We start from the raw sequence: 27471 nt of genomic DNA, 5'->3' as shown, positions 1-27471 counted from the left end.
GCTCAGGTCATTCGGTTGGCTTCGGTGGTGCAACCTTCCTTGAACAGCGGCGTTTCGAACCCACAACAAAGCGGCCCCACGATGCTCGGCTCGCAGCTGAAGATTGCCGCGGGAAGAGTAACACAGCACGCCTTTGTTCATCCCGCCCTGCACCATGCTCGCTCATTGTGACCGGCCTTGCCGGCGGGCGCTTGGGCTACCGTGAAGCCGCGGAAAGTGCCTTGTGTCCAATGGCAGAATTAGTCGGCCCCACGTCCTTGCGTACAAAGCCTTGTCGCTCCCCGTCGATGGGGGGAGGGGGAGGGGATAACTGGCGAAAACCAGACGACGGGAGGGTTGGGTGATTGAACACGATAATATTGGAGACGGTCGCGGCAATGCTAATACGCCGGTCGTAACAGCCTGTTGAACCAGCTTACGCCAGAGTGATAGGTGACGCTGCGCCGGAGCCGCTTGATTAATATACATGTGTCACATAATGCGTATACCACGTGTGTGCCATTGAAGCAGCAGTAAGCATGATAATCAAGCTAATCCTAGACAACCAGGCAATAAAACAATAACCAGCTGAACCTGAGCTCATTATACGTATATCCTGCCATAGCCGAGCTAAGCCACTGCTAATGTTTTTTGAACGCGTTCGGAAAAATGATTTCCTTCTTCTCCACTACGGTGCGCCTTATAACACCATTCCTTCGTCGTCTCGAGCCCCAGATTCAAATGTGGAATTACGAGTGGTGGGTTCAGTACATCACTTTCCTAGAGCCATGTTTCATGGTGTTGCCACTCATTCGAAATTCAAAATTTGGGGGTTCGACGCGCCAAAGCTTCCCCATGGCTATGAGACGCGCCGTAGTGGAGTGCTCTGGATAAATTTTCACCACAGAAGAGTCTTTAACTTGCACCAAAAGCTAACACACAAGCTTTTTAGCTTTTCGCCCTCATCATACACGCGGCCACAGCGGCAAGGAATGAGGTGCCTGAGCCACTGAGCCACCGCGTAGCTCGATGTTTCCAAAGGATTCTGGAGAATAAACCCACAACAGTTTTTGAAGAGCACAGGTACTCGCACGACTACAGAAAGCGGAAAAAGGCGTATTTACCAGATCCCTGGTGAAAGGTGAAAGGATGCCTCCGATCCTTCCTACTGTAAAAGACGCCGCAAAGCCGAAACTGCGGACGGGAGTAGGGAACACCTCCATGGTGAACACCCACTTGATGCCCGTCGTGACGACAAACAAGCAGCGGCTCGTCATATTCAGCGCCAGGCTCAGATACGGTATGCCTGTAATGGATATAAGAATAACGGGGTATGCACTGTCCATATAGTCTGACGTTTTCTTCTGTATCCCGGCGACGCTACAAATGAGGAAGTTAAATAAGCCCCTTGCGAAGTTTTAAAGCAAAGCTTTTTACCTCTACCCTCCAAGGGTTCTTTCGCGACCGTTGGTGTCACCAGAAAACTCCAGCGAACAAATAAAAGAATACTGGCACCGCCGGGAATCGAACCTGGAACAAATAGACTAACAAAGCGAGAGCCCGTTGTCTTACCGATTTAGCTACGAGCCCACGCGAAGACTGGGAAGAAAGGGGGTGTACTCACCAAGCACATCTACGGGTTTACCCTCTGCGTTCTCGCTGAATGCCACTTGAAAGCGTTACGCGACCACTCACGCCCATCTAGTGGCCCTGTGCGCACTTTTCTCATGGGATTAGAGTTTAAAAAATTCAAGGAAGCTCACACCAATGCATGGCATCTCACTTCTAGTAAGCCAATGTGCTAGAGCGTGTGGCCTCCAGTGTTCACGTAAACACTTACAGCTCCTTGTCGTTCGCCCTCACGCCAAATCAAGGAATACATTCAAATACTCCTTGATGGCCAGGCCATCACTCCAAGCCCCAGCATCAAGATCCTGAGCCTACATCTCGAGGCTAACACCAAGAGTGACGTCTCCTTGCAGCGCCCCAAAAACAGCATTAATCAAATCATACACATGATCAGGCGAGTTGCCACCAAGAAGCTAGGCCTAACGGAATCCGGTACCTTTCGATTAACTGAAGCTTTTGTCCTCTCGAGAGTTACTTATGTCAACCCCCTGTCTTCTCGACAAGGAAGGCATAGAGATGCTTTATATAATGATTAGAATACCGTCGAGCAGGCCATTCGTCTTCTCATGAGTGCGTCCACACAGAGGCTGCTAGCACGGGGCTACACAACACGGTGGAAGAGCTGATAGAAGGCCATCTTTCCAACCAGAAGGTCCGGCCATTGTTCTTCTCATGAGTGCGTCCACACAGAGGCTGCTAGCACGGGGCTACACAACACGGTAAAAGAGCTGATAGAAGGCCATCTTTCCAACCAGAAGGTCCGACTCAGAACTGCGATGGGTAACCGCATGCTTCACCAGATTGGCTGGGCAGCCCAGAATATCACTCCGCTTGACGTACTCCCAGACTCTTGGCGACTAAAACTAAAGATGCTCCTTTTGCTTAGAAATATGAACCCCTCACATGACGAGGGTCACCGAAAAGCACTGGCTCAAGCGCTAACCACCACCCTCGGTGGGGATCATGCAGTTATCTACACAGACGCCTCCAAACATCGAGGGCGGCAATACGCCATCATCGTGGCTACCACCAGAACCAACCTCCTTGCGTGTACCTCGCTTAGGACCCAAGAAATGGCGGCAGCAGAAGAGGCAGCCATCACCTTGGCTCTCGCTCAACCAGGGGTTCGGAGGGTAGTCATCGATTCCCAGCAAGCCTACTGGAATTACCAGTAGGGTTTGGTGTCCTAACCTGCCCTGTGCGTGTGAAAAAAACCACTCCCCAAACGGTTCCATTCAGCTCATCTGGGCATCCGCTCACGCTTCAATGGAGGGCAACAAATACGCCCACCCAACAAGCCTGCGCTTTTACCTCCCGTGCTATGGAGCTGCCCGAGGACAGTCACCAGCTTGTCACGTTCAGGAAGATAACCCACCATTATCGCCTTCTGAGTCAGACCGTACCTTCGCCTTACCCTGCCCTTTCCAGAGAACAACAAACTACCCTACGCCTCATACAGTCGGGGCTCCTTCCCACAACCTACGCGTCTTCACTTCATGTATCCGAATAGCTACGACGCTGAATGTAAATTTTGCTCAGAAGTAGGAACACTCCGCCCCGTAATCGGGGTGTGCGACTTTAGCCCTGAGCACCCTCCTCTCCTTCCGTCAACTACCCAACAAGAGCAATAAGAGATACTGCTGTCCAGGCCCTCTCTACCTACCCAGCTTCAGCGGGTGTACAGACCATAGGCCGCGCGGACTGCATATGGGCTCCACAGAAGACTCACTCCCCAGGGCTGCACTCTGGGCAGTTCAGAAATCTGAACAGAAGTATTTCTTCCTCCTCCTCCTTCTCTGCCCCAAATCTCGTCGCCTCCGTCCGCGGCGCAGAGACGGAGAAGACAGATCGTCTAACACCGGGTTGGAGCTTACTTTACTTTTATAAAAAAAAGTTTCCACTCTTGAGCTACACCAATACAACTCAAACAAACACCGTTCAGGCTTCATGCATTGATTTAACCTTAACAAGAATATCTCTTTGAAGTAATAAATGGTGTGGTTAAGTGCATTTCACTTCTCTCTGGTTTTCTATATGTAGAGCGATGTGAGGGAATTTAAGTTACGTCACATGGGTAATTGTTATGGGTGCCGTCTACAGCTTTGCTTTCCAACCACATTCACGGGGTGGATTGGCGCGATTTTTTTTGCATCCGATTTTTAATACATGTGCTGTGATAATGAACGCGATATGAGCGCGGCGATTTCGACATTTTAAGGCATTGGCTCCAACCTATCAGCAGCACACAATATGGAGCATAATAGAACACTGTGCGAATCCCTATGCAGTGTCCACGAAACGAGACGCAGTAAATCTACAATTCCCAGTCTCACGCCGTGTTGATTTATAATAGAGTACGTGTAATTTTTTTTCTTATATGTCATAAGCTTTATGGTGTGCAGCTTCAAACCCCTGCTTGTAAATACAAATAAAGCGCAAAAAGCGATCCGTAAATGCAAAAAATTATCGGGGCTATTAAGTTGTTGACCTTGCGATAGTTATCGACTTCTTTATAGCTACATAGTAATAGCGACTATTTCTTCGCGTTCGTTTCTTTTTATTTGGATGCGAAATATTTCAACCGGCACAATGGTGACACACGCCACAGCTTCCGTAAAATCAGACTTCGTGAGGCTTAGGTGTGCCTGTAGTACTCACGTGCCACCACGTTCACTTGTCACACGGCACGCATTGGTTTACCATTGCTTCCTACACTGGCAACGTGCGGACTCAATGCAGCGGTATCGCAGAATGCACCTGCTATGGAGACCAGTGTTAAAATCCCCAAACAAACTCAAATGTGTTGGCTTATAAAAACAACTCAAATAACATAAGCATATATATAAGCTGTCTTATAAGCCCAAAAACTGACAAAGTTGGGTATGCTAGGAGTCACCAGTCAATGCCGGCAGTAAGCACTGCGCTTATCCTAGGAGTATAGCTTTGAGCCACTGACCCGTAGCAAAGTCATGGGAACCTTATGAAAAGAAATTGCCTTAGCAGAGCGGCTGCCGGTCTTGCTGATCTTTACGCAACAAGATACCGTGGTGTACGATAATTAGTTCAGTGAAAGTACTATGCGAAAACGTTGCACAGGATCCTTCAGCATAGTCATTGTGGAAACCGTTTCTTTTGGATATATTTTTCGTCGACCCTTCTACCCATATCGACCATACTCGACAGCAGAGTCATCGTAATTATTTGTTGCAGGATCTCTATCTATGCGGCTGCGACACTGCTTCCTAAAAAGCTGAAGGCCAAACAAGACGTCGGACGAGATTTATGATGCGCACGAGTTTTTCGTGCTTTCGTCGTTACAAACGTGCTATGGAACGCAGCGTAAGCCAATGGGAATTGACCACCCACCTAGTGTTTCTTTCTGCTTTTTGCTGATGGGCTATATGAAAGCATGCAACAAGTTGTTTTAAGTATGGAGCACTTTAGGAGCTCGCCTTGTTGTCGTAGCTCGTTCGCTGTCGCAATGTCTAGCGACGGCCGGAATCAGGCGATGCAGCGAGAAAATGGACCCAAGTACAGCCCCACGGGGTCACGGCATGATGGACCCCAACTGAGGCTTCGAAAAGCAAGCGGTTTATATAGTCATAACTGTTCGAAACTCCTGAACTGCTGGCGCCTGTCATACATCGCCCCGCTGTTTAGCGCAAAGAAAATTGCAGGTACATGTGAGGCAAAATCTGTGCATGTAACATGGAGCCCCCGCGTCCATTTAGTCAGGAACAGCCGTTGGGTTGGTTTTTACGATAGCAGGCGAAAAAAGTGGCCGCCAAAAACGACGCGTTCCAAACTGCGCAGTAAGAGAGAGAACAAAACTTTATTAAAAAAGAAAAGAAAACCGGGTTAGCGAGGGAGCGTGGCGGAGGACCAGAGGTCCGCCGCGACCGCCAGAGCTCGGCAGGTGACCAGCACTTGGCTGGACTCCTCGGAGCTGCCCAGGGCCTGCTCCCAGTGGAATGAGGAGGGGAGTGGGGAATATGGGTCAGCAGGACATTCGCAAAGAGAGTGATACAGAGTATCCAGCTGACTGCACTTGGGGCAGTGGGGTGTGTGGAATTGATGTGGATGTGTATGTATTAGTTGAGTACGATGAGGGAACGTGTGCGTTTGGAGTATCCGCCACATGTGGGCAGCCTCGGGGGATAGGTGTGGATGGGGGGGTGGGAGAGTACGGCGGAGGAGGCGGTAATGAAGGGTAATTTCCCTGAAACTGAGGAGAGACTCGGAGGTCTCGGTCTCGGGAGGCCCGTGTATAGGTGTACGAGAAACAGCGGCCCGGGGAAGTAAGAGCTCGAGCGTGTGCATTCGCTGCCTCGTTAGCACCTATGCCGGTGTGGGCCGGGGTCCACACCAGTTGCACAGGGTCGGTCGGGGGGCTTTGGAGAAGAATTGTGAGGGCTACGGGGGATATAAAGCCTTTAGAGAAGTGCCGGATGGCCTGCTGCGAGTCTGATAGGACGGTGATTGGGGTGGGGCTTTGGGAGAGCGCAAGGGCAATGGCCGCTTCCTCCGCCGTAGTTGCACATGAGGTGGAGATGGTGGCAGTGTGTGTCGGGACATTGATGTCAGGTCCGGTAAACGCGAGGGCATAGGCCGGTTTATGTGGGTATTTGGCTGCATCTACGTATAGGGTGTGTTTGTCAGGGGGGTGGAGTTTTGCATGATGACTTGCACGAGCTGCTCGGCGGTTGGAATGAAATATGGGGTGCATGTGACGGGGAAGCGGTTTGATGCGGATGAGAGCTCGGATGTTGCGTGGAATAGGTTGGGGGGTAGTGGATGTTGTGAGGGGTGTATGACCTGTGATTTGGAGTATGTAATGGCCCGTGGGTGTGGTGGAGAGTCTGGCGAGTTGGGCTGTCCGGTGGGCCTCAAGGATTTCAGGGATGGTGTTATGGATGCCTAGTGACATAAGGCGATTGGTAGGAGCCCCGGGAGGAAGGAGCAAGGCCGCGCGATATGCTTTGCGGATCATGGCATCCAGGGCGTTTGTTTGAGTGTTTGTGATATGCATGTAGGGGAGGTGGTAGAGTATGCGGCTGATCATAAAGCTGTGTAATAAACGTAGTCGGTCCAGTTCTGTTAAGCCATGATGGCGGTTGGAGACCCGTTTAATGAGGTGGATAGTTTGGGCTGTGTATTTCTTAATGTACTTGAGTGTGGGGAGTGTAGATCTGTTGTGTGTGATAGTAAGCCCCAAGATTCTTAACTCGTGAGTGTGGGGGATGGGGTTTTCATTCGCAAATAGTCGTATTGACGGTTGGGGGGAAGGGCGGGTTTTGGGAGGTGTCATGATAAGTAGGGCAGATTTGGTGGGCGAGCATGTTAGGCCAAGAGGGGTGATGTGTGTGAGGATGTGGTCAAGCCCAGCTTGTAAGGTGTCTTCTATCTGGTTATCACTGCCACGTGTCACCCATAGGGTGATATCATCTGCGTAAATGGTGCTGCGAAGTGCGGGGATATTGAGGAGTTGGGGAGCGAGTGGAATGAGAGTAATATTAAAAAGTAGGGGTGAGAGAACTGCCCCTTGGGGAGACCCGCGATTAGGCATTTGGAAAGGCATGGATTGTATGGGGCCGAGTTTGATAGCGGCTGTGCGTTGGCAAAGGAAGTTGTGGATATAGATATAAAATCGGGTTCCCAGTCCGAGGTTGCTGATGGCTGCGAGGATTGCCTCATGTGATAAGTGGTCAAAAGCCTTTTCCAGGTCAAGTGAGAGTACCGCAGAGTTATCTTTGGCAGGTGGGTGTTTTATTAAGTCGTGGTGGAATTGTAAAAGGGCATCCTGTGTGGAGAGGGCGGGGCGGACGCCTAACATATTGAGAGGATATAGGTTGTTAGATTCTAGATAGTGGGAAATACGGTTGTAGATGACGTGCTCTAGCAATTTTCCAATGCAGGAGGTCAAAGATATGGGGCGGAGGTTGTGTATAGAGGATGGTTTACCCGGTTTAGGTATTAGCGTGATGTCCGAGTGTTTCCAGGCTGCTGGATGGGTGCCTGACGTCCAGTGTTGGTTATAGTAATCGGTAAGCTGCGTGATGAGATCGTCATTGAGATGTCTAAGTATCGTATTTGTTACTTTATCGTGGCCCGGGGCTGTGTGCCGGCGTAGGGTTGATATGGCCGATTTCACTTCCTCTATAGTTATAATGGAATCGAGGGCTGCATTTGGTGCTCCCATGTAGCAAGTTCAAGTGGGATTTGCGGGTAGCGGTTGCGGGATGTACAAGTCCTTCAGTGTTTTTATGGTTTCTTCCGGGGGTGTTTGGAGCGAATGGATTAATTGGGTTGTGCGGTGTTGTGATTGTTGTTTGGGGTTATTGGGGTCTATGAGGCTACGAAGTATCTACCATGCCTTTCTGGTTGAGAGCTGTCCTTTGAGGTCGTCGCAGAGGGAGGTCCAATTCGATCGCGCGAGAGTTTGGGCATGCTGTTCTATTTGTGTTCGGAGGTGTGCTAGTTTGAGTTTGAGTGCTCTTTTTGTTTGTGCTTACGCCATCGTTTTTCGATGCTGCAATAAGCTTCCCATAGGTGAATAATGTGAGGGTCAACGTATGGGGTGGGGATTTTGGGGTCGATGAGAGACGTACTCTGTTCTTTGGCGTGTAGGATAGATGTTATCCATGTTTCGAGCTCACTTTCTGTGTTAGGGGGCGGGATGTCTAGACTGTTGATTCGGAATTGGTCCCAGTTGGTAATGGTGTGTTGTTTTCGTGGGGGGCGTGTATGAGTGCTACAGATAATTTGTGTTTGAGTGATGAAGTGGTCACTTCCTAGGGATTGTGGAAGTGGGTTCCATGTGGCGTTGGATATGTTTTTCGTTATGGTTAGGTCAGGAGCTGTGTCCTTTTGCACGCTATTGCATAATCTGGTGGGCTGTTAAGGGTCGTTATGCATTGTGAGTTGGAGTTCCTGTATAACTTCCCATAGTATTCTACCCTTTCGGGTGGTGCGTGTGTATCCCCATGCTATATGTGGCGCGTTGAAGTCGCCCAGAATGAGTAGTGGCTGGGCTTTGGAATGGTGTATGGCTTGTTGGAATAGCGCTTTGAAATTAGTATAGGTGGATTTGGGTGGGCTGTAGACCTTCAAGACGTGTAAGTAGGTGCTAGTTGGTTTGGGGGGTAAAAGAGTAATGAATACATGAGGGATGTCAGAGTTGAGCCTGTGTTGTTGGGTGGCTGTATTCCTGTGTACGAGAGTGCTTAGTTGGGGGAATCGAGTATCCTGATGTGCTCTGTAATTGAGAAGTTTGGTTGGCGTGTGTGTTTCTTGTAGCGCTATGAGGAGTGGTGTTTCGTCGAGTGTGGTGAGGAATGCCTGGAGGTTAGAGCGTTTGGTTCTGTACCCTCTGCAATTCCATTGCCATATAATTTGCGGCTTAGAATTCTTCGCTATGTTCTATTGGAGCATCTAGTGGGGTATGAGCTGAGGGAGGTGGGACGGGCTGCAGAATGGCTGCCTGCATCCAGTTCAGCATTTCTTGGTTAAGGTCGAACACAGTGACTTGGATGGCTTTGATTTGTTCCGCGGTCTGATTTTTTAGGGCGGTAAAAGCGGACTCTACTTCTGTGCGTAGGGACGTAATCGCGTCATGCGTTACCGGGGCCGGTGGTGTGTTAGTTGGAGCGGATGCCCGTCTTTTGAGGGGGGGAGATTGCGACGAGTCATTGAGAGCGGGGGGCTGCGGATTGTTGAGGGAGACTTGCTGTTTGAGTTGGGCGTTTTCGCGTGTGAGGCGTTCGTTTTCCTGGCGTAGCAGGGTGATTGTGTGGCGGAGCGTTTGCATTTCTCGGCGGAGTGCCGCCATCTCATCTTGCCATTGTTGTGTTGTGCATTGTGGAGAGGGTGGGGGAGAGAGCAGGCCCTGGGCACTTGCCGAGCTCTGGGCAGCCTGGCTGTAGGACTTGTTGTGGAAGGGCTTGAGGGGTGGATAGGCTGCAGTGCTGGGATTCCCAGGTGGTAGAGTAGTGGTGGTCTGCTGGTTTGTGGCGGGGGTCTTGCGGCGTGGCTGGAACCGTTTGGGGCATCCAGCCGCTCCGGTGACGTGGGCGTCGCCGCAGAGGATGCACTTGGGTTTGCAGGGATGGTCGGGTATGGGGCCTGGAGCTCCGCAAGTGGTGCAGTGAGGTTGTGGGGAAGGGTTGGGACATACGTCACGCCTGTGGCCTGGCTTCCAGCAGGCCAAGCAGGCCTCCGACTTCCGCTTGAAAGGGTAACACCGGAGGATGACGGCACGGTAGCGGACCCAGAAGGAGATTAATGGGCCGAGAAAGAGCACTTGAACGATTCCTGTGCCACAGATTCGTTTTGCCTCAAGGACGGTGATGGTAGGATTGCACTGGACGAGACTGTCCATAATGGTGGTGTCATCATCGCTGGGGGGTACTTGAAAGAGTGCCCCTGTTACGGTTGTACTGGGCGGAGGGATATGGTTGGCCAAGGCGTAGTTGGTGTTGTTCCATGGAAGGGTTTGTAGATTCAAGTACTGTTGGGCGCGTGCTTCAAACGGTGTGCTGATGACTATGAAGTTCGATCTCTGGTTAATTCGGACTTGGTCTTCGTGAGTGTTGGTGAGGTTGGCCTGCTTGAAGATGGTGTCGGCCAAAAGGGCTGCGTTCACTTGGGTAAGGTTGAGGCCTCCTTGTGGTCGCAGCACGATTTTAACATCATCCGTTGGTAGCGGGTCTTCTGGAGGGGTGGTATTTTTCTTCTTGCGGTGTTGCTTTCGCATGGGTTTGTTGGGCGCCGGCATGTACAGGATGAAAGCATGCGCAAAAAGAACAGAACTACTTGTCGCGCTGTTCCCAGAAGGGGGCGCGCGAGGACGGCGGAGGAGAGAAATTTGAATTGCAATGAAGAAACCTCCGTTCAATTCATCAAGAGAGGAGTTAGACAGGGAGGCGAACAGCGTGATGGGTGGTAGCCTTGAGCCGATAACGGTGCCGCAGCCCATTATGGCGAATCACTGCTCTGCATTTCCGGCAGCTTCCACGTTGAGTATTACAGCTTTAATTTGGGGGGGGGAAGGGAGGGGGAGGGTGACATTTGTTCAGTACTTCACAGAACCTCGCGTCGTATCCATCGATCATAAATAGGGTGAAGTGAAGTGCTCCAAGGGGAAGCTGTGAATTTCCTGTTCCAAATGAGCGTATCGTGCTCGGGGTTTATTCCTGCAGCAGCTGCGTTTTACCGGAAGTAGGGTCATGACAAATGACCGATTGAATTTTACGCTACCGCTTGGGCTTTCAAACGGGTTCTCCTAAGTAAACTATGTTTTGCGAGCACCCTGGTACCTGCACTTTTTCCAGTCCAGCATATAAAACGCAACCATCTATCAGGCAGGTTGTACGAAACACCGGTCTGTTCACAGCCCACGTAATCAGTCAAAAGGCTTGTTTTTGCGCAGGTGTATCTTGAGTACGTAGTTCAAGAGCACGACCAGCTTTATGGACAGCGACCTGCCCATACTCAGCGGTTCTGCCCGCCAAATTTGTTTTTGCTTTTTGGGTTCTTTTTATTATCTCGCTGCGCAGCTTGATTCCGGCACTCGCTAGACATTGTGATAGCGTACGAGCTACGACGACAAGGCGAGCTCCTTAAGTGCTGTGTGCATAAAGGTCAGCTCGAGTTGAGTATAAAGCAGAGCCAACGCTCGAATTATTGTGCTCACTGCCCATCTGAAAGGCAAACAATTGAGACACTGCCTAGTCAAGTTGCAAAGCAGTGATGATAACTTTTGCGGCCGAGAAATGCCAGCCGATAAGTGTTACAAAAATGTCTTGCAGGTAGACAACGCCTTCCCTTTTTTCATGTGTACAAGGTAAATGCAAGGAAGTAATCAAACACAAACACAATCTACATGCAGTCTAGCATGACTAGCACGACCACTGTAAGCAGTTACTCTGACTGAAAAACAAGTTAGCATTGGCCTTTGCCGTGTTTAGCGAAAACAGAAAATAAACGTAAGCTGCTTTACACAACGGTTCTCCATGAGAAGTGCAAGGCAGTCAAAGCAACCCTCATACGTAATACAATCAACTTGCTTTTGCGCGATTCATGAAATGCCTATTTTTCTATGTAAGGTTCCCGGGTGGTTTATTATATCACGAGGGCTAAGGAAGCGGGTGTATGATCGGCTTATCTGCCTGCCTGGTCACTAGGGAAGTCATTTGATATTGTTTGCGATGGGGTGCGCGATAGATATACTTGTTCATCTATCTCTAATTGGTGTCGTTGCAAACAAGAAGCAAGATTACGCGTGCGCTGGTCTGAAACCTGTCAGACAAAGTTCCCCACAGAAGGCAAGGGCTTTCTGTACAGGCAAGGCTGATTTACAGGCCCATGCTTCTCCTAAATGGTGGAATATTGCACGTTACAGGCGCGAAGTGCCTGCCACAAACACGAGGATTTCATGAACAGGTAGACAAATATGTTTCGAAAGAGCCCCTAGGAGCTTAAAATCAAGACATCCGCTGGCTTCGTAACCAGTGACTCATTATTTGAGATTCCCTTCTAACCAGAAGACCGCGAGTGCAGGTTTCAAAAATACAAAAGCAGTACTCAACTTTATTCCTAAAGCTCACTGAGGTCGTACTGAAACTAGCACTGAACTGAGCAGGAAGACACCTGAATAATACCGCCGGGACGTGGCCAAGCCACGAGATGTCAACAGCCCAAGTCGAATGAAACGGCTCACCCTCTGTTGCCAGGAGGCACGCCGGAAAAAAAATGAGCACTGTGCAGTCGCCGTTACATGTTATGAAAGGGCATCTTTAAAAACTGCTTACAGGTTATACGTGCATCATAAAGGGCTCATACTTGCCTCAAATACTGTGCATTATTTGTTCTATCAGCTCAATTCATTTGATAGCCAGCTTCAAAAAACATTCTGTGTACTTCTAAGCGGTTGCTCGTGCATTTGGCCTTGGCGTAACCGACCGATTTATTGGCGCAGAGGAGGATGAAAGAGCGCAAACTCGTAGCTCAGCGAAGAATTAATGGACGGCGAAGACAGGGCAAGGATGAAATGCATAGCGGAAGGATGAAAAGGAAAGTGGAGGAGGAGAGTAGCGAACGAGGAAGCACAGAGCTGTATTAGCGGAGGTCGGTCTGCGAAGGGTGAGGTAGCGTAGGTAACCACATTCTTGCATGTTCTACCCCGAGTGAACCGTTTAACAAAGGCAGTAACTATGGTTACCAGAATAGCGCGTTCTGCAGACGGAGGCTAGAAGAGGGTCGGTGTTATTGTAGCACAGAGTGAGAAAGAGGCCCAGATCACCACGAAGAAAATGTCGATGATACGTTGCTACGTGCGCCCCGTGGAATCACATGTCTCAGGGGGCGTGTCAGGAGCGGTTACTCGACAGCCTGTTGAAATTTGTGACCTGGTTGTCTGATTGAGGGTTGATTCGAAGTCATATGTCATCGAAAATATGATTTGTCATCGCAGGGAAAAATATCTGAACAGTTTCGTTCAGTATTCTCATTACAAAGAAATGTTCGGCTATTTTTATTGCAGTATCGACTGCATTATTTTTGTATTTCATTTATACAAATTTGTATTTTCGTTTTCATAGATTTTTACAATGATTCCATTAGTCTATCTTTCTTTACCGTACCATTCCCCTTTACCGCCAAAAGGGCAGCGAACCTGGTCACACTAGTTTTACTTCCCTGCCTTTCTGATTCACCGCTCCTCCCATTATTTTCTGTGTCCTTGTTATGGAACGGGACGCGGACGCGAGGCCATGGCTGAGCCGGACCGAGGTTTATTAGCTTCCTTCTCCTCTAGCCACTGATGGCCATGATATTAAGCGGGCGCCCTCCTTGTCTTCCATAATTCTACAACATACTCCCACCCCCGCCGGTGACACTAGTGGGTTAGTACAGGTTAGTATAGAACAGGTACTAGAACAGGTTAGTATAGGTTCTGCTATACTAGAACATGTTAGTATAGGTTCTGCCATAGATGGGTGGTCCAGTATTATTCCTTTGAAGACGACAAATCGCAGTTTGCGCCTGCTTTACTCTCCATCGATGCTTCGAGGCTCGATGCCTTCTTTCTTGGGTAGGACGGGGCCCCAAGTTTTGCTTGGGTCGGGCTGTATTATAAATGATGCAGTAAAGTTGGTCCTCGAGTGAGCATGGACAAATCGTGTTCGGAATGCAGCCTGAACCTTCTGGTCAGTGGTGCCCTTTTCTTTTCCTGTTCGTCTTCGACGTTCCTTTCTGCGTACTGGCTGAGCTTTAACAACTTGCATCTGTATCGTCGCAATGGATCGGCGTTTTCTGTCTTCAGGCGGTCGAGCGGACGCTTGTCTTTCACGTGCTTGAATTCGCTTCTTCAGAGACTTACTGCTGAGCCACTCGTTTCGTAACGCTGGCACACGGGTGAATGTCTTGTCGTTGCACGCGGGACACCTGTTATCCCTTGACTTCATCTGAGTTTTGCGCGTGCGCGATGGCCTTTTGGGCTTGGCCCCGAGAGCATGCGAGTCTGGGATGGTATTTTCCTCACTTGGGCGGAATGGCACCGCACCGGCTGCTTCGTCGAACTCGGTATTGCGGCTACGTCCCGCGGCGTGGTTCACCGACAACGTTGCAAATGTAGGGGTGCTGTGCTTCTCCGTGTTCTCTTCCGCTGAACACGACGAACTCGCGGTACCTCTAGCCCCTGATCGCCATGATAGTAAGCGGTCGCTCTCCTCGTCTTCCATAATTGCGCAACACTCCTCTCATGGTCAATGACCAGTTTCATTTGTGAGCGAGTATGGACGATAAGATACCAGTAGAAGACTCGATCCTCCGGCATCATTGTAATGAAGCTTTTTCGAGAGCCAACTTGGCTGTGTCCCCGAGCTGGAGATCAATACAGCTCATCCAAAATAACACTACCATTCTACTAGGGGCAACAAGCACTCAATTCAACTGGCATTCCGTTTCTCCTAGCACTGCCACCCTTCAAGTGTAATCCTGTTACACGGTGAAGTTACTGTGGAAGATGTCCAACTCCAGATTGGCATTTCTGCCATTAGATACCGATTATCTCAGGCTACTCTAGGCTTTGAGCATGCACTACTATGCTGCGTTGAAAGCCTGTCGCCCGTTTCTGTTTCACATTACTTCGTATGTGATTGAATTAACGAGCAACTGAACAACCGAATTAATTAATTATCAAGTAAACAATAATTATTAAGTAATAATTAGGTAATAAATAATAATTATATCTATATGGGTTAGTGGTTTCACGTTGCCGGTAGAGGGGAGGTGATTGAGTGAGTTCGTTCTGCGGAATACATCGAGTTTTTTCCATGCGTCAGAAGCCTTGGCCATGCCTGATGTCCGACCTTCACAAAATCCTTTCAAGTCGTTTTTATCCAGCGCATTTCAGCCAAGAAAAACTGTAACGCGGCGAGGATATCTTTGATGTTGCATGCATTGTGACGTTATTCACTCTGTTATCTTGACTGATGGCGACTTCTGGTTTTCGCGTTTTTTTAGCTATTTACACTCCGATTTGAAGCGGGATATTTAAACTCCAGTATGCCGCAGAGAGGGTAGGGTACTGGGAGTTGTGGTGGTGGCGTTGTGCCGTCCATTTTTTTTTACAGCGAAGCTGTTAATGGCTAGGGTGCCGTGGATTGTTCGTGTCCGGCAACCGATCAGCGGCTGTAAAACTGACTTCCAGAGTCTGATGCAAAAGTTTGAGGCGTTTCGTAGCACGATGAGTTCTCGTGTCCGCATTTTGTTGTTTATTTGTTACTTTGGGGGCTTGCTGGTTTGATTTGGCTCCGTACTTGCCTTAACTCGACGAGTTGCTGTTATACATTTTCAATTTGATTTTCTGTCGTAATGGAGAAGCCGACTATAGTTTGGACTCCCAGACGCCGGGGAAGTCAAAATATTCCATGTGTTCCAGGCATCTAAAGGCCCCTTGCTTTAAGTAAACGTGAACTGTCTCGATTTTCCACCATGAGCGCTTATGTATACCCCATGATTCCCGACCATCTACTGAAATGGAATGACGTCGTTGAACGGGCGCGATTTTGGTCAAAAGTTTGCACCTTTGCTCTAAATTCTGTGTGACCTTATCTTCGCTGGTCATTCACTTTCACTGGAGGGGATGGATCATGTTCTCTTATGAAATCTCCGCAGGCCTTTCCACTTATTCTGGACATTCGTGATGCTGACATAAGCAGCTCTCGTTTTGTCACACGAAATCTGTAACCTCCTTACAATCTTGATAGGAAAGGTTGGGACTGAGCGGAGATATTTATCATTAAAGACATTTTTTGCTTCTTTTTAACGATCCGCTACATTACGATTTATTTCTAAAAGAAGAGATTTAAATATAAATCCATTTGAAACAGCGTAGCAGGAAAACTTGCTCAAAGTCTATGCAATGAAGCAGTGAAAGGTATTCCCAATGTAATTTTATTCACGAAATGGCCATTAATTCTTCCAAGAACGGGAAATAAATTATATAAGGAATCGATACAGGATTAGTGCTTCTGTGCCTGAACTACATACAAGGAACAGTTTTACACTCCCAATAAAAACAAAACCATGTAAGTGATGCATATTTTTGGCGGTAAGCTTCCTGGCTCCCTTTTGGTATCTTACGATGTTCCCTGAAACAAAAATCGGGCTCGAATAAAAATAAAATAAATGCAGGACTTGGAGCATCGACTCATCAAGCACATAACGTGCTCACATGAAAAGCATTCTAGTGCAAACTACATGAATTTTGCAGCCCTCGGTGCTGACGCTGTGGAGCACATAGGTACTCTCCTCCTGCAAAAGGTTTAATACGACCAATAATAACAGATTATTTATGAAAAGTGCACTTGTTTCTTTTTCTGCTGCCCCTGTGATTTGAGACGATGTGAAAGTTACGGTGCGCTGGCTGGAAATTATGACTGGACTGTTCGTTTTACAGTACAGTCGTTAAGGGCCTTCTGTCGAGCAATGCTTCAAGTCATTACCGTCTGCTGCATTGCTCTGAGTGTAGTGGGCACGTACGTAACCAAGGTTTGTTTCAACAGTTTTGCGTTAGAAATATCAATATTTGGCGCGGGAAATCAAATTCGTTTCTTCCAGCCCAGCGTCTTGCCGACTATAGGTGTCCAACGCTGGAGTTAAGTGGCAAGCTGCACTCTCTCGTGGCTTTCAACTTTTGGCAGAAGCACTGCAGACGCCTTACTAATATTTGCATTATCTAGCAAGCGCGCTGCGTAATTTTGTTGATTTATAAAATGCCAAGTGAGTTTGAGTGGTATCATAATGGTTAAAATAGCACCACAATTGGCTCTCCAGATAAAAAAAAAACCAAAAGCAGGGCTTTCTCTTTCGTTCGCTAACGTCATCTCTGTGCCTGGTATGCATAATTGCTGCGTGCTTGGAAATCATTTCTTCTTTGGTAGGGCTGGTTACAGATCAATTGAAAAAATAACAAACCTGTCGCCCCCTTCTCCCTCCCCCCCCCCCCTTCTGAAAATAGCAGGGAACAGGGGCTTCGGCGGCGGACGGTGCAACTGCCAGAAGTGAATAGAGCACTTGGCACAGCGGGTGCAGCTTGGCATATACAAATGACCGGAATTGAACAGAAGGCCTTGATTATGTCGTGATACTTTCTCGTCGGCGGGTTGCTTTATGTGCTGAATTTTCGCTAAGTACTCCGCAGTCTCAGTTGAGAGGCAATTTCAAAGGTTATGTAGTGCGTGGAGTATTTTGAAAACAACTGAGCATGCCCCACCCAACTCCGTCAATGGTATTCGCTTCTGCCAGGTTAAATTTTCAAAGCGCCCACGTGAGCGTTGTCCCGCAGAGACGCATGGAATGTTTAAGTGTTATTGTTTTCCACTTTAGTTTCGCCAGGCAGTGTACCGTTTCTAGGGGTGCGAAACCATTGCAGGAAACACACGAACTGGAAAGTTTACGCAGGCGAAAGTTGATGAAGCCGCGATCGATATGAACACAAGCATGAGTCATCCAATTGATGATTTAGTATGCATAGAAACTATAGATACCTACATACATGAAGAACCAGGCGCTGGAAAGGCTAAAACGATAGGCAAGTTTACTCTCCGTACTCAACATTTGAATGACCGACAATAGAAAAAACGTAGGTGGCACATGGCGTTTAAATTTGGCGCTTTGAAAATGAGCGGTGAGGAGGAATACAATATAAACGATGGCTGGAAATCAGGATGGGAGAGGGGACAATCTTTATGTTTTATGCGTATTTACATGCATATACTAACCAATATAAACCGAGGGCACCACTGAACTAGTCGATTGAAGACAATCATTGGATGCATTTGGAGATAAAAGTTCGGATGCTCGGCCTGCAAAAAATAATGGCCGCGTATCTGCTCCTCTCGTTGCAAGTGTCGACGAAAGACGATAGTCGACTGGTGCCTGTGCAAGGTAAATAACAAATGCCTTTCTTCTCTTTCCCGCTCACCTGTCATGCTGTTCCTTTCACGTCTCGTTACTCCCAAGATAACACGCTTGAGGTATGCTCAAGTCAATTTAAATTTGCCGAGTTCCCCTGCTCCAAGTCGGGTGCCTCGACGTCAGCGCTGCCATACCACGGAGACGCACATGAATTGAGTCTCCCTACTACAATGCTTATAGGACCACGTTACCCTCCACGAGCATGCCAAGCGGAACGTCCAGCCTATGTAGTGGAACCTTTCTTTGGGTTTACCGTTTGAATTCTTAATTGCCGCCAGGAGCTATAGTAGCGCTGGCAACAGCAGGAGACGGTTTTCTGAAGGAGATGTACTATTTCATTTTATATCTCAAAACCCAAGCATCCATGAATGTTTTAATAAAGCGACATGGCACATATCCTTTATTTATTGAGTTTCTGCCTTATATTTGCGTAATGTGTTGTTCTTGTTCAGCAGTGTTGACAAGTATGAACATTGAAAACGGACTTAGACGTTTAGATATGGCTGTGGGTATATAAGACTACTGCGCAGTTCTTGTTTCATTTTGGCCGGGTGGATGAATCAAGTCGCAGACACAGACAGACACACATACATACATACAGACAGACCAAAATTTCTGCGTTTAAGTAGCCCGAGAAAGACTATCGTCTTTTAAAAACTCGGTGAAGTTTTGTTGGATGTTTATGCTTGTTTTGGGCGCACATAGGTCTTCACTTACCGCACTTTACCCAGCGACGGGATCTGTGATCAATGTCGGCGGTTGCAAGGAAAACCGGCTTCGCCATTGCACTATTCATGTGTTGTGTCATGTCAAGGGGAAAGAGCACGCCAATGGGCGCTAAGAAGATGACACGACGATGCAGGAATTGCGGATTAATACGTAGGACTGACAATGACGATGTTTTTACGAAGTGGAAATAGGTCGTCAATTTGTGGAAAAAAATGCACAAATAGGTCCTGTGCTCCACGAGATCGACCGCCGCAGACATGGTCATTACTACACTTTTCACTGGAACAAAGAAGCGGAAAACATGGGCATCGACCTGCAAAAACACTGTTAGGATTTGAATAGAGGTGAAAAGAATTTTCTCCTTAATATCAGGTAACGTAAATTTTATTGACGGATTACGTTTAGGGTAGCGATTATGCAGTAAAATCTACTCCTGTGTTTACAGTGAACATAGTAGACGAAACATGTAAACACAATCTACGCCACGGAAGAATGCTAAACAGGCGCAGTGAAAGCAGCACGAGGACGCGAAACAGCACTGACCCAAATACGCCTTTCGCTTACCGACGACTTTCCGCCTTGTTGTCGGGTCTACATTAGCAACACATTCCACATATGTTGCTGGCTGCGGCTTGCGCCTGAGAAATGCAGTCAGGGAAAAAAGAAATGCGAGAACGAAAATATAACTTGGAACACACAAATAGCGTAAACTTGTTCTAGTCAAATAAAAGTGTGGAATAGCTTCATAACAGTAACAAAACTTGGAAATGTTACTTTCCAAATATACCACAACCGCGTTATTGTGTGGTTTTCACGAACTATACTCGTCGGTTTTGCGTGTTTTGAGTGATATTTTCACTTCCGCGTTTCATTGGTCCATGTCTGTACGTAAAGGAAACGAAGCGCGCTGCTACCAGGATGTATTTGGAACTGTGACGAAAGTGCATCAAATCACAGTAGACCACTGGGTGCTCACCCGCAGCGCATGCAGTTTGCTACTGGGCTTCAGGGATCTCACATCGCGTGAATCACACCATAATAGCTTCGAAATACATCTTTGTCCACCGGTGTTCTTTTTATAGTAGGGGACAGGTTACATGCAGGTTGCGGCGGCAGGTTGCGGCGGCGGATTTCCTTCAGCAGTGATTCACACAATTTGAAAAGCATTGGTGTGGGGAATCCTGCTCTTGTCAGCCTTTGAGCCTGAGCGGAAAAGCTGTCGCCCATTTGATGCAAGCATCGTGCTCTTTAAATCCTGTGAAAGAGCACGAACGGAAAGAAAAAAGGAAGGTAGCAGTCATCCCGTCCGTTCCCGGGGTCTGAAAAAAGTTGCTGCTCGAGCCGGAGTCACCGTGGTGTTTCTCGCTCGCAACAAATTAGGTGAGCTCTGCAGCATAGTGGACGGGGAAGGAACTACCGCGATAGCTTGCTCAAAAAAACACGACAAGCCATTCGTGGAGTGCAAGTCAGGCGTCGTTCACGACATTCCGCTGCCTCGAGGGAGGTCCAACACGGGTCAAACAAAACGTTGTTTGAATGACCCGTTGCAGGAACATGCAGGCACATACAAGGAAGGAAGAGGCAGCAATCTCGCCGTACGTTGCGCTAAGTGCAAGTGCACACCCAAATTCTACCAGACACGTGTGCTTCGAAAATACAAAGATCAGTGCGCCAGAGAGATCTTCGAGGCGCACGTCATCCACACGCGAAAGGATTCATCCGTCAGCAAGCCATCTATTGATTTGCTACCAAAGGAGCATGGTTATCTTGAGCGATGAGAACTTTCTTCGCGCGTGTTTATGTATGTAAATATAAGTTGTTTACAATCTCTTTATCTTTATCCGTTCTTTCTTTCTGCATTTTAAAGCAAAGATTTTTACCTATACCTCCCAAGGATTCTTTCGCGACCGCTGGTGTCAACAGAAAGCTCCCGCGAACAAATAAAAGAATTTACTGGCACCGCCAGAAATCGAACCTTGAACTAATAGAGTAACAAAGCGGGAGCCCGTTGTATTACCGATTTAGCTACGAGCCCACACGGAGACGGGGAAGACAGGTGGTGCACTCACCAAGCATATCTACGGGTTTAACTCCTGCATTCTCGCTGAATGCCACGTGATAGCGTGACGGCACCTCTCGCGCCGCTGTGTGCTCCGCCCACGGCCGGTCTAGCGGGCCTTGCGCGTGTCCTAGGAGTTACAAAAATTAGAGGAAGCTTACACCAACGCATGGCCTCTCACATCTAGTACGCACATGTGCTAAAGCCTGTGGCCTCCAGTGCTCACGTATAAAATCACAACTCCTTGTCTCCCGCCCTCACGCCAAACGGCACATCAAGGAAACATTCAAATACTCATCGATGGCCAACTCCAAGCCCCAGCATCAAGATCCTGGGCCTGCATCTCCTGGCCAACACCAAGAGTGACGTATCCTTGCAGCGCTTCATACACAGCATCAATCAAATCATACACATGATCAGGCGAGTTGCCACCAAGGAGCGAGGCCTGAATCAATCCGATACCTTTCGAATAATTCAAGCTTTTGTCCTCTTGAGAATCACTTATGTCCATCCCCGTTCTTCTTGTCGGCAAGGAAGACATAAAGACCCTTTATATCATGATTAGAAAGGCGGTTGAGCAGGCCATTGGTCTTCCAGTGAGTGCGTCCACAGAAAGGCTGCTTAGAACTGGGCTCCCCACCACGGTGGAAGAGCTGATAGAGGGCCATCTTTCTAACCAGAAGCTCCGAGTAAGCAGTACTGCGGCGGGTCGCGGCATCCTTCACCACATTGGTTGGGCAGCACAAAATGTCACTCCACCTGATGTACTCCCACACTCTTGGCGACAACTAAAGATGGCCCCATTGCTTAGAAATATGCACCCCTGACACGACGAGGGTCGACGACAAGCATGGTCTCAAGCGCTCAATACCACCCTCGGTGGGGATCATGCAATTATCTACACCGACGCGTTCCCACATCGAGGGCAGCAGTGCGCCATCATCGTGGCTACCTCCAGAACAAACTTCCTTGCGTGTGCCTCACTCAAGACCCAAGACTTAACGGCAGCAGAAGAGGCAGCCATCGCCTTGGCTCTCATTCGGAAGGTAGTCGCCGATTCCTAACAAGCCCATCGGAAGTACCAGACGGGTTGGGTGTCCCGGGCTACACTGCGTGTGCTAAAAACCACTATCCAAATGATTCCGTTCACCTCATCTGGACACCCGCTCACGCTTCAATGGAGGGCAACGATTACGCCCACCAACAAGCCTGCGCTTTTACCCCCCGTCCTACGGAGCCGCACGAGAACAGTCATCAGCTTCTCTCGTTCACGGACATAACCCAGTAATATCGCCTTCAGAGACAGACCGTATCTCGCCTTACCGTGCGTGACCTTTCCAGAGAACAACAGACTACACTACAGCTCATACAATCGTGCTCCTTCCGACACCGGACACGTCTTCAATTAATGCGCCCAAATCGCTATGACGTTGAATGTAAATTTTACTCAGAAGTAGGAACACTCCCGCACATAATGGGGGTGTGCGACGTTATCCCTGAGCACCCTCCTCTCTTCCCCTCAACTACCCAACAATAGCGATGGGAGATGCTGTTTTACAGCCCCTCTCTACCTACCCAGCTTCAGCTGCTGGACAGAGCACAGGCGGCGCCGACTGCATGTGGGCTTCAGGGAAGAAGGAACCACTCCTCTGGGCCGCACTCTAAGCCATCAGAAATCTGAATAGAAGTATTTCCTCCACCTCCTCCTTCTTCTTGTTCTTGTTCTTGTTCTTGTTCTTCTTCTTCGCCTTTTTCTTTTTCTTCTCTCCCTCCTCTCCTCCTCCTCTTCTGTCTCTGCCGCCGATCTCATCGCCTTCGTCGGCGGCGGCAGAGACGGAGAAGTGAGACGCCTAACACCGGGTTTGAGCTTGCTTTAATTTGAGAAAAAAAAAGGGTTTCCACTCATGTGCTACACCAATAGAACTTAACCAGCCACCGTTCATGCATCATGCATTGATTTAACCTCACCAATAATATATTTTTGAAGTAATAAAGGGTGTGGTTAAGTGCACTTCACTTCTCTTTGATTTCACTATTTGTAGAGCGACATGAGTGAATTTAAATAACGTCGCATGGGTAATCGTTGTGGTTGCCGTTTAAAGCTTTGCTTTGGACTACATTCAAAGGGTGGATTGGCGCGAATTTTTTTGCGGAAACATATTCCGCAACGATGATATAAACCTGGTTGTTGCTAGTCGGCGCCTTGTATTGTCAATCTTTCATTCGTACTGTTATTCTCTGCCACGCTCCTTGTCGGGAAACGCTTAAGTATGTAGATAATACGTGTCATAAAGCGTAGAATAACTTGAATTTCTAAAATGCCGCGATTCTGTTTGTCTTGGAGTGCAAAAATGTATGCGTATTGCCAAATTCACGTACGCTTAGGTTAGGAAACGATGTCGGACCTCCTATAGTGATCTGTCTTGAATTTTACTAACACGAATTATCGACGATATTGCTAGAGAAGCCCCTTGAAGGAAATCCTCACCACATATCTGGTTTATTCCAGTTGAGCCTTCTCTTTAGAGCGCGGAATTGACTGTGCTTTGACTCACTGGATGGGACAGAGCAGCTGGTGGCACCCGCAGCAGAGCCCAAGAGCGTGACGAATATAAGCGATGTCCTTCGCCTGAAGAAGTACACCACCGCGAAAGCCACGAAGGCGCCGGGCAGCTCGACTGCAGACGACAGGGCGAACTTGACCAGGTAACTGCTGTCGGCACCGCCTAGGTCAACCGACATGAAGGCCACGGTGTACAACAAGAACGTGTCGCAGAACCTTGAAAGACAAATAAAAAACAAACGGCAAGAAACTTGTGTATTTGCCACAATAACGCTTGTCCACATGTTTTACTCAGCAGTAGGAATGCTGAAAATGAAACATTGTTTTTTTTTCACGCAGAGGGAAAAGGGAAAAGCTTGGCCCTAAACGACACCAAAGCATACGGCTCCACATCCACGAACACTGGCCTACAGCGTTCATAGATTGGGACAGTTCCTACGGAAATACTCGGCCTGAGTCGACGCCGATAATTACTGGCGTCATACACCTCGCCTATCATATACTGGAGAGGGCGTGTGGATGACTGATAATTCGAGGAAGGCCGAAGGCGGGTGTTGATGTGTGTTATGAAGAAATGAAGATTGTGACTGTTTTCTGATGTGTTCCGCACACAGCAGTTTTAAGGTGGTTATCTGTGTCTTCATTCGGTGTGAAAAACCAGGAGAAAATTTCCTGGAGACCGCATGCAATGGTACACCGATAATTATCTCATACCACGAAAAAGACTACTCGGAGGTCACCATGTCACTTGGGAACGTATACTTTTGCGCGTATTTGAACAACTTTGCAGCAAAGCGAGATTCTGTGGGGATAGTAATATTTGAGTACTGGGTATCACTATTCCTTGAATTCACACGTTTCATCGAAACGACTTTTGCTTGCTTAGTGCTTGTTATGGCTGGCCAAGGTGGCTGTGTACGAATGTGTACGACGACCTCGCGTTTAAACGTACGGAAAGCAGGTACCTAATCTGGAAGGATCATGAAGGTTGCGGGAGACTAAACGTGTACGACGAGTAGAGGGATGTGTACATGCGGGAAATAGTGTAAAGTAGAGGCCCCAGAACAATGGGGAAGGAGTCAAGTATCCTTGGCCTGACATCTACGCGTGTCAGCTCCATAGCAAGATGGACTGCAAAATCTTTGTACGTCAGAATGGGCCAGAGGAAAGTGGAGGGCACTGACGATACGTTAGACCTTGCGTAGCATCAGAAGATTAGCGATAAATGAGTGTCCAGATATAGCGAGGGAGTTAGAGTGGGCACCTCTGAACCCTCTGTTCACGTTCCAAGTGCGACAACAACCTCAGATGTGAGGCTCGTTCTTCGGCCTAGTCGTGACGTGTAAATAAACCTTAGCAAACTAATCTCAACACCTCAGTACTCAGAATCCCGAAATGCTTCTAATACAGTCGTTTTGGGTGTAAGTAGCTCAACACGATAAATAAAGTACAGTTGAACCTCGATTTAACGAAGTCACCAGGACGAGGGAATTATTTCGTTAAATCGGGGATTTCGTAAAATCGAGAGAACGACAAATTTTGTTCTAGAGAACGACAAATGTATTGCCAGCCACAAAGCTCGTAATTATCGCCTACATGCGCTTTGTGAGCAGCGGGAGCACACGCTTCTCGTTGCTGGCCAGTGAAGTCAAAGCGTCCGCGGCACCATTGTATGCCCCAACAAACCGCCTCAGGAGGTCGACGGCGTACATCTCCTGGCTTGGTGTGGGCACGGGAGCTTTGAAAGTATCCCAATCATTCGCATCTTCAGACCCCTCTTGTGCGTTGGAAACAAGGTGCACTATGTCCTCGTCGTCTAGAACTTCGGCTATGTCAAAGTGGATGTCTGCATCCGCGTTCGCGAAGTCATCGAAGTTCTGATCTGCGGCCAGCTTGTGACGCTGTCGAAGCTCTTTTCAACAGCCGGGCGATTCCCATTCTTGCTCCTGTTGCGTTCTTGTGAAGCCCGACGGAGCCTCGGAAGTAGAAGTGCGGAAGCCAGCATGCCGGAAACAGTTCACAACAATCAAGGGCCGGGTTTCTCGCCACAAGTTTCACGGAATGCTTCGTTTAATCGAATTTGGCGGCGAAGTTAGTTTCGTTATTTCGAGTTCATAAAAGCATCAAGCCTATGTAACTGCAAGGGGAATCCTAATGTCTTCTTTAAATAAGTAAATTCGTAAAATCGGGTTTCCTAAAGTAGAGTTTCGACTGTACTTCATATTAAAGTACCACAAGTGACCACGTACCAATGAATGAACGCACACAGAGCATGTCGCCGTAGTCGCTTGAAGCGGAGAATGTGTACGGGGCCAAAGGGCGAGGAAGCTTTGGCCGAACTGATACTTCGCATCAGCTCTGCTACAGTCTCCTGTACATTCGGCAGGGGCCTCCGGTTGATGGCGAAGATCCTTTTAATTGCTGCGGTCGCTGACGTGGTTCGGTGCATGGTGAGGAGCCAACGAGGTGATTCGTGGATGATCCTGCATGCCAATTAGACGAAGCTTAATAAGGCTCTGTAGCCCCCACATGTGTGACCGTAAACATACCTACCTTTTGGCAGTTGACCCCCTCAATCGCAGCAATATAGACAACGCATCATCACGTGTTTAAACGTGAGGAAAGCGTCTACAGTCATGAAAAAAGGAAATGAGAACACGACAATATGGACCAGAACACGCAAAATTGAAAAAATAACGTTCTTTGAGGTCCAGCAATGAATGACACACTATTGATATTTTGGAAAGCAACATTTCGAAACTTTGTTTTTATATTTAGGTCACGCGTCATTTTGACTTGCATGAGAAGAAATCGCTCTATTTGGGTGTCTTGGTTAATATTTTCGCGTTCGCGTTACATTTGTCCATGCCATTACAGAAACAAAAGAAATTGAAAAGCATGAATTTGTGGAGACTTTCTGAATTCACACTGCAGTGAGACAAGTGGTGGAAAAAAAGAATACTTGGGGGGGCGGCGTACTACCCCCAAGTGCGAATTGTGGGATAAGGAGAAATCCTTCTTTGCAGCCGCCCTGCAGTACACCGAACCTTGCGAGAGTCGGCTTCACTTTTCTGAATAAATGTGTTGCTCAAAAGAGACCTTTCAGGAGAAACAGATGTGTTATAATATCACAACTATCGAACTGCAGACGCCGAGTTCGCGCAGCCGGTTTCCTCGGCTTCCAGCGCGTGCTAACGCGGTCCCCTTTAGTAGAGACGTGAAAGCCTGCTGACAAAGCTATCTGGGCCTAGCAGTCACGGAGAACTTTCAGCAGCAAGTTCGGAAATCCATGGAAGATGCAACAGCCGGGTCGCCGACGAAGGAAGAAGGACCCCCCAGCTCTGCTTTTTCACCAGCCTTGCACTAGTGTAAGTTGCGGCAATTTTTTGGTACTTCTGTTCAAAATTCTGTTGCACCTAAGCTTCGCTAGTCATCGATCTTCCCCGAGTGGAATGGCTCAGGATGTTTGTTGTTTAGAGCGAAGTTTTCTTTGCATTTCACCCGTTTTTGCGGGGGCTGCGGCTTCTGCTTCTGTTTCTGTTGCTTTTTGGAGTGGTGCGCCTCTGGGTTTTATCGTACACTTCAGAAAACGCTGGCCTCCACGTATGGTGCCCTCGGGATCCAGACAGTCACTCGTGAGGGGCGCCCAAAGTAGGTACGCAAAAAAGCGCTGGTTTGCTGGCGCACCGCTGGAGGGGTTGGTCCGGTAAACGACAAAAGAATAGTGTTGTAGGGGGGGGGGGGGGGGGAGGAAGGGCGGGGGGCTTGGAAAGTTCCGGTTCACTCTAGTATCACAGTCTCTGCGCATGGAGCTGGTGGCTTCTTCGCCATGGTGGTTGAGACGAGGAACGTTTTCTGTTATGTCTCGTATTTGTCGAGGCAGTGTCTACTGCTCACAGTTTCGAAAAATCAGGAACCACGCTAGTCACAACAACGATCTAAAGAAATGCCACATGCCAGTTTATATCAACCCAGGTTTTCCAGGATAAGCTCCGTGTTACGTCGTTACCCACCCTTGCGTGGCATCCTCCAA

The 27471-nt window shown here is 48.3% G+C and overlaps 1 protein-coding gene across 2 annotated transcripts in view; it reads right to left on the bottom strand.

The window, feature by feature from the left end:
- LOC144167644 (organic cation transporter protein-like) overlaps positions 1 to 27471 on the bottom strand; it is a 149983-nt gene that overhangs the window by 14843 nt on the left and 107669 nt on the right. For both annotated transcript variants that reach the window (XM_077696836.1, XM_077696844.1), the window contains exons 6-8: positions 25688 to 25921; positions 23431 to 23654; positions 1104 to 1285 (exon numbers count right to left, since the gene is read on the bottom strand). In XM_077696836.1, coding sequence (XP_077552962.1) covers positions 1104 to 1285; positions 23431 to 23654; positions 25688 to 25921 — 640 coding nt within the window. The remainder of the gene's footprint in view (positions 1 to 1103; positions 1286 to 23430; positions 23655 to 25687; positions 25922 to 27471) is intronic.

Source organism: Haemaphysalis longicornis, unplaced genomic scaffold (assembly GCF_048455015.1).
Source record: "Haemaphysalis longicornis isolate Haplotype H1 unplaced genomic scaffold, Haemaphysalis longicornis Haplotype H1 scaffold_1, whole genome shotgun sequence".
In the NCBI taxonomy this organism is placed as follows: Eukaryota; Metazoa; Arthropoda; class Arachnida; order Ixodida; family Ixodidae; genus Haemaphysalis; species Haemaphysalis longicornis.
Note: the sequence above shows the minus strand (reverse complement) of the source record. Positions and strands in the feature narration are given on the sequence as shown.